The sequence below is a fragment of the Dama dama genome, chromosome 15 (assembly GCF_033118175.1).
Source record: "Dama dama isolate Ldn47 chromosome 15, ASM3311817v1, whole genome shotgun sequence".
Taxonomy (NCBI): domain Eukaryota; kingdom Metazoa; phylum Chordata; class Mammalia; order Artiodactyla; family Cervidae; genus Dama; species Dama dama.
The window spans coordinates 62,606,328-62,626,095 of NC_083695.1; the positions used below are offsets into that span (position 1 = coordinate 62,606,328).

At 37.8% G+C, this 19,768-nt stretch overlaps 1 protein-coding gene and 1 pseudogene across 4 annotated transcripts in view; both read left to right on the forward strand.

Annotated features, from left to right (window-relative positions):
- Window positions 1-19,768, forward strand: part of LOC133070268 (cytochrome P450 2C19-like) — a 53,787-nt gene that overhangs the window by 5,750 nt on the left and 28,269 nt on the right. For all 4 annotated transcript variants that reach the window (XM_061162225.1, XM_061162224.1, XM_061162227.1 and 1 more), the window contains 2 exons: window positions 11,757-11,917; window positions 13,532-13,714. In XM_061162225.1, the coding sequence (XP_061018208.1) occupies window positions 11,757-11,917; window positions 13,532-13,714 (344 nt within the window). The remainder of the gene's footprint in view (window positions 1-11,756; window positions 11,918-13,531; window positions 13,715-19,768) is intronic.
- Window positions 1,606-11,655, forward strand: LOC133070271 (GTP-binding nuclear protein Ran-like; annotated as a pseudogene).

Sequence of the window (19,768 nt, forward strand, 5' to 3'; positions counted from 1 at the left end):
TCTGGGTCTTCCCAGTGCACCAGCCCTGAGCACTTGTCTCATGCATCCAACCTGGGCTGGTGATCTGTTTCACCCTTGATAGTATACTTCTTTCAATGCTATTCTCTCAGAACATCCCACCCTCGCCTTCTCCCACAGAGTCTAAAAGTCTGTTCTGTACTTCTGTGTCTCTTTTTCTGTTTTGCATGTAGGGTTATCATTGCCATCTTTCTAAATTCCATATATATGTGTTAGTATGCTGTAATGTTCTTTATCTTTCTGGCTTACTTCACTCTGTATAATGGGCTCCAGTTTCATCCATCTCATTAGAACTGATTCAAATGAATTCTTTTTAATGGCTGAGTAATACTCCATAGTGTATGTGTACCACAGCTTTCTTATCCATTCATCTGTTGATGGGATCTAGGTTGCTTCCATGTCCTGGCTATTATAAACAGTGCTGCGATGAACACTGGGGTGCACGTGTCTCTTTCAGATCTGGTTCCCTTGGTGTGTATGCTGGGGTGCACGTGTCTCTTTCAGATCTGGTTCCCTTGGTGTGTATGCCTAAGAGTGGGATTGCTGGGTCATATGGCGGTTCTATTTCCAGTTTTTTAAGGAACGTCCACACTGTTCTCCATAGTGGCTGTACTAGTTTGCATTCCCACCAACAGTGTAAGAGGGTTCCCTTTTCTCCACACCCTGCCCAGCATTTATTGCTCATAGACTTTTGGATAGCAGCCATTCTGACTGTCATGTAATGGATGCTACCTCATTGAGGTTTTGATTTGCATTTCTCTGATAATGAGTGATGTTGAGCAGCTTTTCATGAGTTTGTTAACCATCTGTATGTCTTCTTTGGAGAAATATCTGTTTAGATCTTCGGCCCGTTTTTTGAATGGGTCATTTATTTTTCTGGAATTGAGCTGCAGGAGTTGCTTGTATATTTTTGAGATTAACCCTTTGTCTGTTTCTTCATTTGCTATTATTTTCTCCCATTCTGAAGGCTGTCTTTTCACCTTGCTTATAGTTTCCTTTGTTGTGCAAAAGCTTTTAAGTTTCATTAGGTCCCATTTGTTTATTTTTGCTTTTATTTCCAATATTCTGGGAGGTGGGTCATAGAGGATCTTGCTGTGATTTATGTTGGAGAGTGTTTTGCCTATGTTCTCCTCTAGGAGTTTTATAGTTTCTGGTCTTACATTTAGATCTTTAATCCATTTTGAGTTTATTTTTGTGTATGGTGTTAGAAAGTGTTCTAGTTTCATTTTTTTACAAGTGATTGACCAGTTTTCCCAGCACCACTTGTTAAAGAGATTGTCTTTTTTCCATTGTATATTCTTGCCTCCTTTGTCGAAGATAAGGTGTCCATAGGTACGTGGATTTATCTGGGTTTTCTATTTTGTTCCATTGATCTATATTTCTGTCTTTGTGCCAGTACCACACTGTCTTGATGACTGTGGCTTTGTAGTAGAGCCTGAAGTCAGGCAGGTTGATTCCTCCAGTTTCATTCTTCTATCTCAAGATTGCTTTGGCTATTCGAGGTTTTTTGTATTTCCATACAAATTGTGAAATTATTTGTTGTAGTTCTGTGAAGAATACCATTGGTAGCTTGATAGGGATTGCATTGAATCTATAGATTGCTTTGGGTAGTATACTCATTTTCACTATCTTGATTGTTTTGATCCATGAACACGGTCTATTTCTCCATCTGTTTGTGTCCTCTTTGATTTCTTTCATCAGTGTTTTATAGTTTTCTATATATAGGTATTTTGTTTCTTTAGGTAAATATATTCCTAAATATTTATTCTTTTTGTTACAATGGTGAATGGAACTGTTGACTCAATTTCTCTTTCTGTTTTCTCATTGTTAGTGTATGGGAATGCAAGGGACTTCTCTGTGTTAATTTTATATCCTGCAACTTTACTATGTTCATTGATTAGCTCAGGTAATTTTCTGGTAGTGTCTTTAGAGTCTTCTATGTAGAGGATCATGACATCTGCAAACAGTTAGAGTTTCACTTCTTCTTTTCCTATCTGGATTCCTTTTACTTCTTTTTCTGCTCTGATTGTTGTGGCCAAGACTTCCAAAACTATGTTGAATAGTAGTGGTGAGAGTGGGCACCCTTGTCTTGTTCCTGATTTTAGGGGAAATGCTTTCAATTTTTCACTATTGAGGATAATGTTTGCTGTGGGTTTGTCATATATAGCTTTTATCATGTTGAGGTATGTTCCTTCTATTCCTGCTTTTTGGAGAGTTTTAATCATAAATGGTTATTGAATTTGGTCAAAGGCTTTTTCTGCATCTATTGAGATGATCATATGGTTTTTATCTTTCAATTTGTTAATGTGGTGTATTACATTGATTGATTTGTGGATATTAAAGAATCCTTGCATTCCTGATATAACCCACTTGGTCATGAGTTATGATCTTTTTAATATGTTGTTGGATTCTGTTTGTTAGAATTTTGTTAGGGATTTTTGCATCTATGTTCATCAGTGATATTGGCCTGTAGTTTTCTTTTTTTGTGGCATCTTTGTCTGGGTTTGGAATTAGGGTGATGTGGCCTCATCGAATGAGTTTGGAAGCTTACCTTCTTCTGCAATTTTCTGGAAGAGTTTGAGTAAGATAGGTGTTAGCTCTTCTCTAAATTTTTGGTAGAATTCAGCTGTGGAGCCATCTGGTCCTGGGCTTTTGTTTGCTGGAAGATTTCTGATTATAGTTTTGATTTCCGTGCTTGTGATGGGTCTGTTAAGATCTTCTATTTCTTCCTGGTTCAGTTTTGGAAAGTTATACTTCTCTAGGAATTTGTCCATTTCTTCCAAGTTGTCCATTTTATTGGCATAGAGCTGCTGGTAGTAATCTCTTATGATCCTTTTTATTTCAGGGTTGTCTGTTGTGATCTCTCCATTTTCATTTCTAATTTTGTTAATTTGGTTCTTCTCTCTTTGCTTCTTATGAGTCTTGCTAATGGTTTGTCAATTTTGTTTATCTTTTCAAAAAACCAGCTTTTAGCTTTGTTAATTTTTGCTAAGGCCTCTTTTGTTTCTTTTGCATTTATTTCTGCCCGAATTTTTAAGATTTCTTTTCTTCTACTAGCCCTGGGATTCTTCATTTCTTCCTTCTCTAGTTACTTTATGTGTAGAGCTAGGTTATTTATTTGCCTTTTTTCTTGTTTCTTGAGGTAAGCCTGTAATGCTATGAACCTTCCCCTTAGCACTGCTTTTACAGTGTCCCATAGGTTTTGGGTTGTTGTGTTTTCATTTTCATTCATTTCTATGCATATTATGATTTCTTTTTTGATTTCTTCTATGATTTGTTGGTTATTCAGAAGCGTGTTATTTAGCCTCCATATGTTTGAATTTTTAACAATTTTTTTCCCTGCAATTGAGATCTAATCTTACTGCACTGTGGTCAGAAAAGATGACTGGAATGATTTCAATTTTTTTGAATTTTCCAAGGCTAGATTTATGGCCCAGGATGTGATCTATCTGGAGAAGGTTCCATGTGCACTTGAGAAAAAGGTGAAATTGATTGTTTTGGGTTAAAATGTCCTATAGATATCAAATAGGTCTAGCTGGTCCATTGTGTCATTTAATGTTTGTGTTTCCTTGTTAATTTTCTGTTTAGTTGATCTATCCATAGTTGTGAGTGGGGTATTAAAGTCTCCCACTATTATTGTGTTATTGTTAATTTCCTCTTTCATACTCATTAGCATTTGCCTTACATATTGTGGTGCTCCTATGTTGGGTGCATATATATTTATAATTGTTATATCTTCTTCTTGGATTGATCCTTTGATCATTATGTAGTGTCCTTCTTTGTCTCTTTTCACAGCCTTTATTTTAAGGTCTATTTTATCTGATATGAGTATTGCGACTCCTGCTTTCTTTAGGTCTCCATTTGCGTGAAGTATTTTTTTTTCCAGTCTTCACTTTCAATCTGTATGTATCCCTGTTTTGAGGTGGGTCTCTTGTAGACAGCATATATAGGGTCTTGTTTTTGTATCCATTCAGCCAATCTTTGTCTTTTGGTTGGTGCATTCAACCCATTTACATTTAAGATAATTATTGATAGGTATGGTCCCATTGCCGTTTACTTTGTTGTTTTGGGTTCGTGTTTATACAACCTTTCTGTGTTTCCTGTCTAGAGAAGATCCTTAACATTTGTTGAAGAGCTGGTTTGGTGGTGCTGAATTCTCTCAGCTTTTGCTTGTCTGTAAAGCTTTTGAATTCTCCTACATATCTGAATAAGATCCTTGCTGGGTACAGTAATCTAGGTTGTAGGTTATTCTCTTTCATTACTTTAAGTATGTCCTGCCATTCCCTTCTGGCCTGAAAAGTTTCTAATGATAGATCAGCTGCTTTCCTTATGGGAATCCCTTTGTGTGTTATTTGTTGTTTCTCCCTTGCTGCTTTTAATATTTGTTCTTTGTGTTTGATCTTTGTTAATTTGATTAATATGTGTCTTGGGGTGTTTCACCTTGGGTTTATCCTGTTTGGGACTCTCTGGGTTTCTTGGACCTGTGTAACTATTTCCTTCCCTATTTTAGGGAAGTTTTCAGCTATTATCTCCTCGAGTATTTTCTCATGGTCTTTCTTTTTGTCTTCTTCTTCTGGGACTCCTATGATTCGAATGTTGGGATATTTCACATTGTCCCAGAGGTCCCTGAGGTTGTCCTCATTTCTTTTGATCCTTTTTTCTTTTTTCCTCTCTGCTTCATTTATTTCCACCATTTTATCTTCTACCTCACTCATCCTATCTTCCGTCTCCGTTATTCTACTGTTGGTTCCCTCCAGAGTGTTTTTGATCTCATTTATTGCATTATTCATTTTTAATTGACTCTTTTTTATTTCTTCTAGGTCCTTGTTAAACATTTCTTGCGTGTTCTCAATCCTTGTCTCCAGTATATTTATCTGTAACTCCATTTTGTTTTCAAGATTTTGGATCATTTTTATTATTATTATTCTAAATTCTTTTTCAGGAAGATTCCCTATCTCCTCCTCTTTTGTTTGGCTTGGTGGGCATTTTTCATGTTCCTTTACCTGTTGGGTATTTCTCTGCCTTTTCATCTTGTTTAGATTGCTGCGTTTGGAGTGGCCTCTCTGTATTCTGGTGTTCTGTGGTTCCTTTTTATTGTGGAGGTTTCTCCCAGTGGGTCGGGTTGGACGATTGGCTTGTCAAGGTTTCTTGGTTAGGGAAGCTTGCGTCAGTGTTCTGGTGCATGGAACTGGATTTCTTCTCTCTGGCGCGCAGTGGAGTGTCCAGTAGTGAGTTTTGAGATGGGTGTATGTGTTTGGTCTGACTTTGGGCAGCCTGTATGTTGACGCTCAGAGCTATGTTCCTGCATTGCTGGAGAATTTGCTTGGTATGTCTTGCTCTGGAACTTATTGGCTCTTGGGTGGTGGTTGGTTTCAGTGTAGGTATGGAGGCTTTTGGATGATCTCTTATTACTTAATATTCCCTGTAGTCAGGAGTTCTCTTGTGTTCTCAGGATTGGGCTTAAATCTCCTGCCTCTGGCTTTCGGTCTTATTCTTCCAGTAGCCTCAAGGCTTCTCCAACTATACTGCACTGATAATAAAACTTCTAGGTTAATGGTGAAAAGATTCTCCACCGTGAGGGACACCCAGAGAGGCTCACAGAGTTACATGAAGAGGAGAGGGAGGAAGGAGATAGAGATGAGCAGGAGGAGAAAAAGGGGGACTGAAGAGGAGAGAGAAAGATCTAGGCAGTACTCTGTTCCCTGGTTCTTCATAGCCCAGAACACCCACAGAGATTCACAGAATTGGATTTAGAAGAGAAGAGGGAGGGAGGAAATAGAGGTGATCTGGGGGAAAAAAAGTCAAGTCAAAAGGGGGAACTTTGAGATCCTGATTCAGCTATTTTGCATGAAAACTCAGAAGTGGGACTGCTGGGTAATACAGAAATTTTCTTTTTATTCTTTGAGGAATGGCCATACTGCTTTTCATAGTAAATCATTTGACATTTTATCAAGTGGATATAAGGGTTCAATTTCTCAACTCCCTCATCAACACTTGTTATTTTCTTCCTGTCTCTCTCTCCTTCCCTCCCTCCTTTCTCCCTTTTTTCTTTCTTTTTGATAATGGCCATCCTAACAAATGTGAGGTGCTAATTCTTGCTTTTGATTTTCATTTTCTAATGTGTAGTTTAAACTCAGACAGTTCTGGATATTTTTCTTTTTTGTAATGCAAATACCTGATGTCGGCTGTGATCGCCAAGGCATCTGTTTCCAAACAGCATCCGTTTCAAAGGTGGTTATCTGAAATAAACACAAGCCAGCCAGGAGACTAAAGAGCTCTTCCCACTGAGCCTGCTTTGTTCTTGGATGATTTCAATTACAAGCATTTTGGCTACTTGTTTTTTTTATCTTTCAGTGCTTTGTATTTCCACTTTCTATGTCCTAAATTCATCCATAAAGAGCCCTCGAAACCCTGTGCCCCAAATTTTACCCCAGTGAGAGCAGAACTCCGGGCCACTGTGTAAGTTGTCATTCTCTGTCTCTCTCCACTCACAACCTCACAGTGTGTTCCCAGGTGTGTTGGCAATATCCAGGTCTTGTTGGTAATAAAGTTCTATGTTTCAAAGTTTCCTGATGAGTTTTGCTGAAAGACTTCTTGCAGTCATAAAAAGAACCAGAAGGTCTAGTTCATCTATACCTATGGTTATTGATAGGCTGAGACCAGCACAAAATATGATGATTAACTTAATACTTTCATGTGATTTTCTGTTGCTGCTCAGTGTTCTGTTGTTTGAACTTTATGAACCCCTTTTTAACATTTCTTTTAAGACATGTCTTTGTTGTTGTTATTTAGTTGCTAAGTCATGTCCAGCTCTTTTGAGACCCCATGGACCGTAGCCCACCAGGCACCTCTGTCCATGGGATTTCCCAGGCAAGAATACTGGAGTGGGTCACCATTTCCTTCTCCAGGGGAATCTTCCCAACCCAGGGATGGAACATGCATCTATCTCATGCATTGGCAGCCCAGTTCTTTACCTCTGAGGCACCAGGGAAGCCCTAAGACAGGTCTAGTGTGGATTAACTCCCTCAACTTTTGTTTATTTGAGAAAGTGATTATTTGTCCTTTGTTTTTGAAAAAATTTTCTTGTCAGTAGAATATTCTTGGTTGGTAGCTTTTTTCTTTCCACGTTTTGAGTATATCATCCCATTGCTTTCTGGCCTGCAATGTTTTCCTTAGAAATCAGTTGTTAGTATTATTATGGTTCTACTCTATCTGTCATATCACTTGTCTTGCTGCTATCAAAATTCTCTCCTTGTCTCTGATTTTGGCAATTTGAGTATAATGTATCTCAGTGTGAGTTTCTTTTCTTCATCCAAGTTAGAATGTATTGGCCTTCTAGAATCTGTGTCAGTTTTTCACTCAGATGTAGGAAGTTTTTGCCATTATTTCTTCAAATAAGCTTTCTCTCTTTCCCAATAATGTGTATATGGACCCCCTTGTTGATGTCCCATAAGTCCCTTGTGTTTTCTTCACTCTTTTAGATATTTTTTTTCCCTTTTGTTCTTCTGAGTAATAGCAAATGACCCACCTTTGAGCAAAAATTTTATGTGACTTATTGTGTTCTTCAACCTGACAGATTTCAGCTGTTTTTAAAAAATGTATTCTGTTTCTTGATATTCTCATTTGTTCATTGCATCATTTCCTTGACTTTGTGGAGCATCTGTGTCACTTTTTTTTTTTTTTTTTTGGCCTCGTTGTGAGTCATGTGAGATCTTAGTTCCCAGACCGGGGATCATACCGGTCACCTTGCATTGGAAGCACACCATCTTAACTACTGGACCACTAGGAAAGTCCCTGCATCACTTTCTGATGAAAACTTTGTTTAGACAAGTGATATTACTCCATTTCTTTAGGATCAGTTTCTGGGATTTATTTTGTACATTGTTTGAGCCATTTTTCTTGCTTCTTTGTGTGTTTCATGACTTTATGTTTAGATTCATTAATTTGAAAAAATATCTACCTCTTTCAGATTTTATGGACCAGCTTTATATAGAGCAAAAACACTTAGCAAGCGTCTTGGCTGGAGATTCTGGGCCCTTCTGTTTCTTTTGGTGGCTGCAACTACTGTGGGCTTATGTGTAGAATTTCACAACTAGGAAAGCTTGCCAAGCTCATTCTCAGGAGCTAGTCCTCTCTTGCTCTCTTTGTTATCTGTCTGCACACTGAAAGTTCTGTGGTTCAACAGAGGCAAGCTCTTCCATTTCTCAGTGGCATCCAAAAATCTGTAGGCTCCCCTTTAATGCCTTGAATCAGGTTAGACAGTTACCAGTCCTTTGAGTTGCCCTCCAAAAAACCAGGACACTGGATGAAACTCCACTCCCCTCCCCCTATTAGAGGATGAGCCTCAAGTTGTGCACCTTCTTTAGACTGTGTCAGGTCATGCTGGTCACAGCAAATCACTTTTCTCACCCTCTATTCTCAGTGATTCCAGACATCCAGACTGTGCCAGTTCTGTCAGCACTCCAAGTGAGGCAGGACAGAAACTGCTTCCTCAAGCAGCCCACTGCTGCATTGAATGCATGCTTCATCCATCTCTTTCCTGGATTAATCACAACCTAGGGCATTCTTTTGCCTCAGCACTGAGTTTTTGCAGGGGAGGTGTTGATGCAGGTGAAGTGATATTGCACTTCTTATCAGTTTTATTTTATCTGTTTTCAGCTTCGTAGTGGCCTATGGTATTGTGACTTCTTAAAACTTTCTGAAAGTCTCATAAAGAAATTTTAATCCACATATCATTGCTAAACTGGTGTTTCTGTGGGGGAACGAAGGCTGGGACTTCCTCTTACACCGTCATTCTGATGTCACTCCTTACTGTACTTTGACTCAAGTAATCCTAATCACATCTATATATGTGAATATTGTATCTCTCTTTATATAGTGAATTAAAAAAAAAAGTTGATTTATTTATTTGACTGCTTCAGGCCTTAGGTGTGGCACGCGGAATCTTCACTGTGTCATGTGAAATGTTTCGCTGAAGCACAAGGGCTGCCCCGGGGCCTATGGGATCTTAGCTTCCCAACCAGGGATCAAACCTGTGTTCCTTGAATTACAAAGCAGATTCTTAACCACTGGACCACAAGGGAAGTGCCAGAATTTTCTTTGATTGTTTGATTGCACCAATTTTATCTTATAGATCTCCTACCAAAAAAGAAATCTTTTCCTCTAGTATAATTTCTTCATTGGAAATATAATAAACTTGATATAAATGATGAAAAATTTAAATTTATCAAAGTTTAATATTCTGTTGATGGGTAAACAGAAGACTAGCCCAGAGGTCCACATAATGCAGCCTTGCTTAAGTTAATTAATTTTTATGGTCATTGGAAATGAAGATCATTTAATTCTTAAGGAAGGAAATTTTTTTAACATTGAAATGACACATAAAGAAACTCCATTTGGAGACGGGTGCGGAGACACTTCTGGAAGTAACATCACAATGGCTGCCCAAGGAGAACCCCAAGTTCAGTTCAAACTTGTTTTGGTTGGTGATGGTAGTACTGGAAAAACTACATTTGTGAAGCATCATCTGACTGGTGAATTTGAGAAGTATGTAGCTACCTTGGGTGATGAGGTCCATCCTCTTGTGTTCCATACCAACAGAGGACCTATTAAGTTCAATGTATGGGATACAGCTGGTCAGGAGAAATTTGGTGGACTGAGAGATGGCTATTATATACAAGCTCAGTGTGCCATTATAATGTTTGATGTAACATCAAGAGTTACTTACAAGAATGTGCTTAACTGGCATGGAGATCTGGTATGAGTGTGTGAGAACATCTTAATTGTGTTGTGTGGCAACAAAGTGGATATTAAGGACAGAAAGGTTAAGGCAAAGTCAATTGTCTTCCACCGAAAGAAGAATCTTCAGTACTATGGCATTTCTGCCAAAAGTAACTATAACTTTGAAAAGCCCTTCCTCTGGTTTGCTAGAAAATTGATTGGAGACCCTGATTTGGAGTTTGTCGCCATGCCTGCTCTTGCCCCACCAGAGGTGGTCATGGACCCAGCCTTGGCAGCACAGTACGAGCACGAGTTAGAGGTTGCTCAGACAACTGCTCTCCCGGATGAAGATGATGACCTATGAGAAAGTGAAGCCGGGGCCCAGCGTCAGAAGTCTAGTTTTATAGGCAACTGTCCTGTGATGTCAGTGGTGCAGCGTGTTTGCCACTATTATATAGCTAAGCAGAACATGTGCTTAATCTTTGGATGCTGAAGGAGATGGATGGGCTTTGGAGTGAATGTGGCAGTTTAAAAAAAAAAAAACTTTCATTTTTGGGACCTGCATATTTAGGTGTTTTGGAACGCAGTTGTTTCCTCCTTGAGTTTCAAATATAAGACTGCTATAGTCACATGACAATATTGAGAGGTGGGATCTTGTTTGTTACTGTCATTCCCATTCCTTTTCCTTTACAATCAGAATAAAGTCGTATTTCAAATATCTAAAAAAAAAAAAAAAAAAGAAAAAAAAACTCCATTTGCCAATTAACCTTTTCTGGTTTCACTTCCCTGGGATTTATGGTTGATATAAAAAATATATTTTATATTTACTTTGGACAAAAAAATCCAGTTCATAATACTTGTTCACTCATATTAGTTTTTCTTCTCATGTAGCATGGATTCTTCCTGCTTTTATACATTTACTTTTTCAAATACACGAAGTCTACAATCTCTCTCTCTTTAGCTTCTTCATTGCTGATTCTGCAAATATTCATTATATATTTCTTTTCTCTTTCAAATATTCATTATATAAAAAACATTTGGAGGTCCCTAACTGTTCCCATTTTCCTATGTCAGTGTTTATGATACTCAGCACTGATAATGTTAGTAATTAAATGATGTGAAAACGGTCTCTTCAGCATTTTCATTATTCACCTTTCAAATTAACAGATACCTTAGGTGAAAAAGATATAAGAAAAGGCAGTGAATATGAATTGAATTTATTTTAAATTTTATGGCTGTGCCATGTGGTGTGTGAGATCTTAGTTCCCTGACAAAGGATCCCACCTGTACTGCCTGAAGTGGAAGCGTGGAGTTTTAACCACTAGACAGCCAGGGAAGTCCCTGGATTGATTTTTTTAAAAAAACAAAACATTATTTAAATACCATTTGCAGCAACATGGATGGACTTAGAGATTATCATACTAAATGAAGTAAGTCAGAATGACAAAGACAAATATCATATGATATCAGTTGTATGTGGAATCTAAAATGTGACACAAATGAGTATATCTGTGAAAAACACAGACTCACAGACATAAAGAATAGACTTGTAGTTTCCATCAGTGGGGGAGGGAAGGATTGGAAGTTTGGATTAGCATAGGTAAACTATTATAAATATAGTGGATAAACTACAGGGTACTATTGCCTTGAACAGGGAACTATATTAAATATCCTGTGATAAACCATAATGGAAAAAAATTTGAAAAACAATATATATATGTATGTGTGTATAACTGAAACAATTTTCTGTACAGTAGAAATTAACAATGTAAATAGACTATACATCAATACAATGTAAAGATAAATGAATAGATAGACCTTATTTAAATAGGTTAACATGGTCTTTCAGATTAAGGCAAAAGTGATGTGTCAATTTTTGATTTGGAATATTTTGCTGTTAAGGGATTTTGTACAAGAAATATTGATTTAAAGTTTCTAACAGTCTACCTGTTGTTTCAAAAATAAAGTGTTTCATGTGTATGTTTTAATGATGTGTTTAAATGTTTGTTATTCTTCAGGGTTGCCCTGTGATCCCACTTTCATCCTGGGCTGTGCTCCCTGCAATGTGATCTGCTCCATTATTTTCCAGAACCGTTTTGATTATAAAGATCAGACTTTTCTAAATCTAATGAAAACAATAAATGAAAATATCAAGATTCTGGGCTCTCCGTGGATGCAGGTGAGGCCAAGGGCCTTTCTTCTCGAGGAGTCATTTATTCTCTTTTTCTCATGAGGTCCAGATCTCTCTATACACCAAGCTGTGAGGTGAAACTGTGAAGAGCACAGTACTGCCCAGAGCTTAGCATCATGGAGTGCTCATCTGGGGCTGCTGGCTGAGCCCTTTAATGTTAGATAGGAAAATGCTGCTGCTGCTGCTGCTAAGTCACTTCAGTCGTGTCCGACTCCGTGTGATCCCATAGACGGCAGCCCACCAGGCTCCCCATCCCTTGGATTCTCCAGGCAGGAACACTGGAGTGGGTTGCCATTTCCTTCTCCAATGTGTGAAAGAGAAAAGTGAAAGTGAAGTTGCTCAGTCGTGTCCAACTCTTGGCGACCCCATGGACCACAGCCTACCAGTCTCCTCCATCCATGGGATTTTCCAGGCAAGAGAACTGGAGTGGGGCACCATTGCCTTCTCCGTGACAGGAAAATACATGCCTGCAATTCAGTCCTGTTGACACTGTTCAGTGGTTTTTCTACCAATTTTAAAAGCCCAGTTTCCATAAACTACTTTGGTAACATCCCCAAAGCATGCCCACAGCAACAGAAGGAATTCCAGGCCCTTCTGGAAAGGCTTCCATTACTTACAAGTCTTGTCATTCAGTCTCCACCTAGATACTACTTAACCACCTTAGTTGGCAGAAATATCTGCATTTAGGAAGCAGGAGAATATCTCCTTTGAGTGAAAGAGTGCTGCTAGGGGACACTGACTAGGTTAGGACTGTTTGATGCTTCAGCTGGCATCCTAACTGGCAAGGTAATTGCTCTGGGGATTGCAAAAAATGGGATATCTTTTGGGTAGGAACCATAAACCAACATCACAGGTGTACTCTATACTGAGCTGACATGTTCTGCCTTCTGCCTAAAAGACAGTGGTGTGACCTTACAGAGGTCACTTAAGTGCTCTGGTGCTCAGTTACTTTAGCCAAAAAACGTTGAGTTTCATGGTGTCTTTAGGACCCTTTCTGGAGAAGGAAATGACAACCCACTCCAGTCCTCTTGCCTGGAAAATCCCATGGACAGAGGAGCCTGGTGGGCTACAGTCCATGGGGTTGTAAAGAGTCGGACACGACTGAGCGACTTCACTTTCACTTTTTTTCACTTAGGACCTTTTCAGTCCTATTAATAAAATACTTATTTTATGTTTGAGTCTATGAGACAGAGGTAGAAACATCAGGGACCAGCTCTGTGCTCTATATCAGGCTGTGCAAACTCTCTTAACCTCCGTTGTCATCTACAAAATGTGAGTCATTGTCCTTTGTGCCAACCCTTATTTCATGATTATAGAGAAGAACTGATGTAAAAAACAGGCAGAATTGATGTAAAGATGTTTTCATACTGGAAACATGATATGTAGGTGTAGGAAATGATTATTATTTTTGATCCCTGACCAGAATTTTCTCCTTGAAATACTTCTATCAGCATAGAAAACTATGTATTTGTATAATAAAAATACTCCTCAACATTTAGAGACCATATTTATTTTAATATTTATACTACAGTTTCCAACCAGGACTTGGCATGTAAGTTTTAACTGTTTATTTATTTAATAAACCATAGTTTTCTCTTCTAGGTCCTCAATATTTTCCCTGTGCTCCTTGATTTTTTCCCATGGAGTTATAGTTATAAAAAACTTATTACAAATATTGCTTATGTAAAAAATTATGTTTTGGAGAAAACAAGGGAACACCAAGCATCCCTGGATATTAACAATCCTCGAGACTTTATTGATTGCTTCCTGATCAAGATGGAGCAGGTAATAGGTTAAAGACAGTTCAATTATTTGATTACTTGTGCATTTTATAGATCATTGAATCTTCTGTATTTACCAGGGATGTTTCAGTGGTTTGGCAAGCAATGCTGACAAGCATTTTAAGTACTTGTGTGCATGAATCTATGCTAAGCATTATGAAGATGTAATATTTAGTCATTAAATAAGTGAAATACCTTGATTTTGCTCTTTGGGTGCTAATAATCTACCCAAGAAGAAGCAGAATGATGTCATAGGTGAATTGGAAACTGATAACAACTAGTTAAAAGTAACAAAATATCATGGTATAATATGATGATGAACGTGATCATAGCACACACAGTGTAAAGGGAATAAAGAAGGATGACTAGCTCTAACTGGGCTTCCTGCTTGGCTGGTAGCTGCAAATAGATCAACATATTTGCATCGAAGGACAAGGGAGGGAATATGAGATGGATGAATGATGTATGTACGATGCTGTTTACATAGGCATGTGATGGCAAAGAGTAGGTGTGTAGACAGAAGAAGCCTTAATTGAGTGTAAAGTAAATTGATTAGCAAAGATATGGAGTTATATTAATATTATATGATTCTGAGCATGAACCCTGCACTACGTGTTGGAAAGACCATTTTTCCCACATGAATTATCTTGGCAACTTTGTCGGAAATCAACTGACTCATAATTTGAGCATTTGTGCAATCTGGCATCCGTTTCAGTAATCTAAATGTCAGTTTTTACATCAGTGGCACATCATCTAGACATCTTAATTACTAGTTTCATAATTAGTTTTGAAGTTGAGTAGTGTGAGACCTCTAATTTTTGGTCATTTTGTAAGATTGTTTTGGCTTTTCTGTGCCCCTTAAATTTAGGATAAACTTGTCAATTTATGCAAAGAAATCAGTGGTGATTTTTATAGAGATTGTGTGAAATCTGTCGATCAATTTATGGACTAATGTTATTTGAAAAATTAAGGTGAAATTCACATAAATTCAGTTCAGTCGCTCAGGCATGTCTGATTCTTTGTGTCCCTGTGGACTGTAGCACACCAGGCTTCCCTGTCCATCACCTACTCCCAGAGCCTATTCAAACTCATGTCCATTGAATGGGTGATGCCATTCAACCATCTCATCCTCTGTTGTCCCCTTCTCCTCCTGCCTTCAGTTTTTCCCAGCATCAGGGTTTTTTCCAATGAGTCAGTTCTTCGAATTAAGTGGCCAAAGTATTGGAGCTTCAGCTTCAACATCAGTCCTTCCAATGAATATTCAGGACTGATTTCCTTTAGTGTTGACTGGTTGGGTCTCCTTGCAGTCCAAGGGACTCTTAAGAGTCTTCTCCAACACTACAATTCAAAAGCATCATTTCTTCAGCACTCAGTTTTCTTATGGTCTAACTCTCACATCTATACATGACTCCTGGAAAAACCACAGATTTGACTAGATGGACCTTTGCTGGCAAAGTAATGTCTGCTTTTTAATACGCTGTCTAGGTTGATCATAGATAGCTTTTCTTCAAATGAGCGAGTGTCTTTTAATTTCATGGCTGCAGTCACCATCTGCAGTGATTTTGGAACCCAAGAAAATAAAGTATCTCACTGTTTCCATTGTTTCCCCATCTACTTGCCAGGAAGTGATGGGACCGGATGCCATGGTCTTTGTTTTTTGAGTGTTGAATCATAAGCCAACTTTTTCATTCTCCTCTTTCACTTTCATCATGAGGCCCTTTAGTTCCTCTTTGCTTTCTGCCATAAGGGTGGTGTCGTCTGTGTATCTGAGGTTATTGGTATTTCTTCTGGCAGTCTTGATTCCAGCTTGTGCTTCATCCGGCCTGGCATTACATGTGATGTACTCTGCATGTAAATTAAATAAGCAGGGTGACAATATATAGCATTGATGTACTCCTTTGCCAATTTTGAACCAGTCTGTTGTTCCATGTCTGGTTCTAACTGTTGCTTCTTGACCTGTACACAGATTTCTCAGGAGGCAGGTCAGGTGGTCTGGGATTCCCATCTCTTGAAGAATTTTTCACAGTTTGCTGTGATCCACACAGTCAAAGGATTTGCATAGTCAATAAAGCAGAAGTAGAGGATTTTCTGGAACTCTCTTGCTTTTTCTGTGATCCAATGGATTTTGGCAATTTGCTCTCTAGTTCCTCTGCCTTTTCTAAATCCAGCTTGAACATCTGGAAGATCTTGCTTCAGGTACTGTTGAAGCCTAGCTTGGAGAATTTTGAGCATTACTTTGCTAGTGTGTAAGATGAGTGCAACTGTGTGGTAGTTTGAACATTTTTGGCATTGCCTTTCTTTGAGATTGGAATGAAAACTGACCTTTTCCAGTCCTGTGGCCGCTGCTGAGTTTCCCAAATTTGCTGGTATGTTGAGTGCAGCACTGTAAAAGCATCATCTTTTAAAACATGAAATAGATCAGCTGTAATTCCATCACCTCCACTAGCTTTGTTCGTAGTGATGCTTCCCAAGGCTTGCCTCACTTTGGACTCCATGAGGTCTGGCTCAAAGTGAGTGATCACACCATCATGGTTGTCTGGGTCATTAAGATCTTTTCTGTATAGTTCTTCTGTGTATCTTGCCACCCTTTCTTAATATCTTTTGCATGCCATACAATTAATAGTGTACATTTTGGTTGTATGTCGTGCATTCACAATGTTGTGTGATCACTAGTTCTTATTTCAAAACTTTCTCATCACTGTACAGAAGCATATGCTGTGTATTAAATGATTGCTGTCCATTCTCTCCACCCCAGCATGTGTCAACTTAATCTGCTTTATGTCTATGATTTGCCTTTTATGGATTCATTGTATAAAAGGAATCATAGCATTGCCCCTTTTGTTTCTGGCTTCTTTCACCCAATATAATGTTTTGGAGCATTTTCTAAGTTGTAATATGTATGAGCACTTTGTTTTTTTCATTTATGGCTGAACAGTATTCAATTGTATGTGTGTACTATAATTTTTTATGCATCCACAGATTGGTCAACATTTGTGTTGTTTTTCTTTGGGTGTTCTGAAAGAGACTGCTACTAATATTTGTGTACAAATTTCTTCATGGGCACATTTTCCTTTTTGTTTGATATTTTCCTTGAAGTGGAATTGAGAAGACATATGATATTAATAATTTCATGTCTAACATTTGAGAAATAGCCAGACTTTCCAACAGTGACTGCAGCATTTATATTCCTGGCAGCAATGTATAGAGTTCCTATTTTCCCACATAATTGCCAATTCTTACTTTGTAATTTTTAACACTATTAAAGCTTGCTTAGGTAATGTGAGGTTGTATCTGGTAGTGACTATATTTTGTGTTTCCTTAATGAAGAGTGACGTTGAGTGTATTTTCTTGTTTGGAGAAATATCACGCAAGTCCTTTGCCTTTTTAAAACTGGGCACCTGTCATTGTTGTTGAGCTGTTTTTCCAACATATTGGTTGTCATTTCACATCTTTCATTATGCTTTTGATACATAAACATTTTAATTTTATTGAAATATGATATATATTAGACAAATACATATGTACACACATATATATATTTGTTACTTTGGTGTCAAATTTAAGAATTGGTTGCCATTTCTGAGTTTCTAAAGCTATAGTACAATGTTTTCTTCTAAGTGTTTTATAGATTTAACTCTTGTAAAGTATTTTTCTGTTTTTTTTAAGAATTTATTTTTAATTGGAGGATAATTGCTTTACAATATTGTGTTAGTTTCTGCCCCTACATAAACATAGATCAGCCATAGATATACATATGTCTCTGTCCTCTTGATCTTCCCTCCCACCGCATTCCACCGCATCCCACCCCATCCCACCCCTCCAGGTTGTCAGAGAGCACTGGGCACTGTGTTAATTTGATACACATACATATTATAGAGTGATTACCACACTAAGTGAAGTTTCTCAGTCATGTCTGACTCTTTGCGACCCGTGGACTGTAGCCCACCACGCTCCTCCATCCATGGGATTTTCCAGGCAAGAACACTGGAGTGGGTTGCCATTTCCTTCTCCAGGGGATCTTCCCAACCCAGGGATCGAACCTGGGTCTCCCACATTGTAGGCAGACGCTTTGCCGTCTGAGCCACCAGGGTTACCACACTAGCATTGGGTTAAGTCCTCTATCTACTCACATAATTACTATTTCCTTTTTTTATGGTGAGGACATTTAACACTTTGTTAGCAACTTTCAAGTGTATAATACAGTATTGTTAGCTATAACCACCATAATGTACATTAGATCCCTCAAACGTATTCATCTCACACCTGGAGGTTTTTATCCTTTGACTAATTATCTCCCTATTTCTCCTGGTACCACCACCCCAACTTCTGATAGTTGCTATTCTGCTCTCTTTTTCTGTGAGTTTCTTTGAGTTAGACATTAAATATATATGTGTGTATCATATTTAAATTTTTCATCTATTTTGAGTTAAATTTTTTATATGGAGTGACACAGGGTCCATTCAACGTCACTGTTCATTAAGGAAACAAACACAAACACAGGGTCATGTCCTGTGTTTTTCCTGCACCTAGTTGTTCCTGTACCATTTCACTGTCAGAGTAACTATCTCATAGTAACAACATAATTCTAATTATTCCCTTCCATCCCTTGTAGCATGCTGTCATTCATTCCACCTGTATGTAAGCATATATATATTTATATATGAAGTACTCATAAGCATTACTCCATCAAATACATTGTTGTTATTTTGAACTTTTAGCTGTTAAATCAATTATGAATGAGGAAAAGAAAACTTTTTAATGTTTATGCATTCTTTTCTTTGTAATTCTTTATTTCTTTATGTAGATGTGGTTTTGATTGATATGATTTTCCTTCTCTCCAAAGAACTTCTTTTAACACTTCTAGCAAGGTAGTCATACTGGTAACAGATTATTTCTTTTTTTTTGGTCTGAGCAGTTCTTTATTTCTTTCCCTGTGGAAACATCATTTTGCAGGGTACACAGTCTTGGTTTGTGGTTTCTTTTCCTCAACACTTTAAATATTTCACTCCACTGTCTTCATACTTACAAGGTATGTGAGGGAAAGTCAGAATTATTCTCATCCTTTTTCCTCTTAAGTAAGGCACTTTTTACTTTTGGCTTTTTGAGAATTTTAAATTTACCTTTGACTTTTTGTAGTTTGAAAATGTATGCCTAGAGTAGGATTTGTTTTTTGGCAATATTTTAATCAGTGTTCTTTGAGTTTCTTAGATCTGTAGTTTGGTGTATGATACTAATTTTGGGGAAATTCTGATTCATTATTGTCTCAAATATTTTTTTCTACTTCTTTTACTCTTACTTTTCCTTCTGGAATTCCCTATATGAGTATGTTACACATTTTGAACTTGTCCCATAGTCCTTAGATTTGCTTTTTCCTTTTTCTGCCTCTCTTTTTAAAGTCTCTTTCTCTTTCTTTTAGAGGTTTCTACTGTGATATCCCCAAGTTCACAGATTATTTCTTCACTGTGTCTAGTGTAATACTAAGCCTGTCTCCTACTATTATTATAGAACTCTTCATTTATCCTTTCAATTATTTCAATGTTTACTTCATATATTTTGTGGCTCTGTTGTTCGGTGCACATAGATGGTGTTGTTATTGTTGTTGCTTAGCAGCTAAGTTCTGGCTGACTCTTTTGTGACCCCACGGACTGTAGCCCATTACGCTTCTTTGTTCATGGGATGTCCCAAGTGAGAATACTGGAGTGGGTTGCCATTTTCTTCTACATGGAATCTTCCCAACCTAGGGATCAAACCCGCGGGCAGATTCTTTACTGCTGAGCCACTGGAGAAGCCCACATATAGATGTATAATGTTATAGCTTCTTGAAGAATTCATCTTTGTTGACCCAGTAAAAAAAACACTCCATTCTCATTTGTTCCATTTAATTTCTTTTTGATTAAAATCTAACTTTTTTTTTTTTTTTTAACATTCCTGCTGTATTTGGTTACTCACTGCTTGCAAAATCTTTTTCTGTCTTTTTCATTCAACATATTTGTATCTTGCAGTCATAAGTGGGTTTCTTGTAGACAATATGCAATTTTTAATTGAAAAGAATTGATAT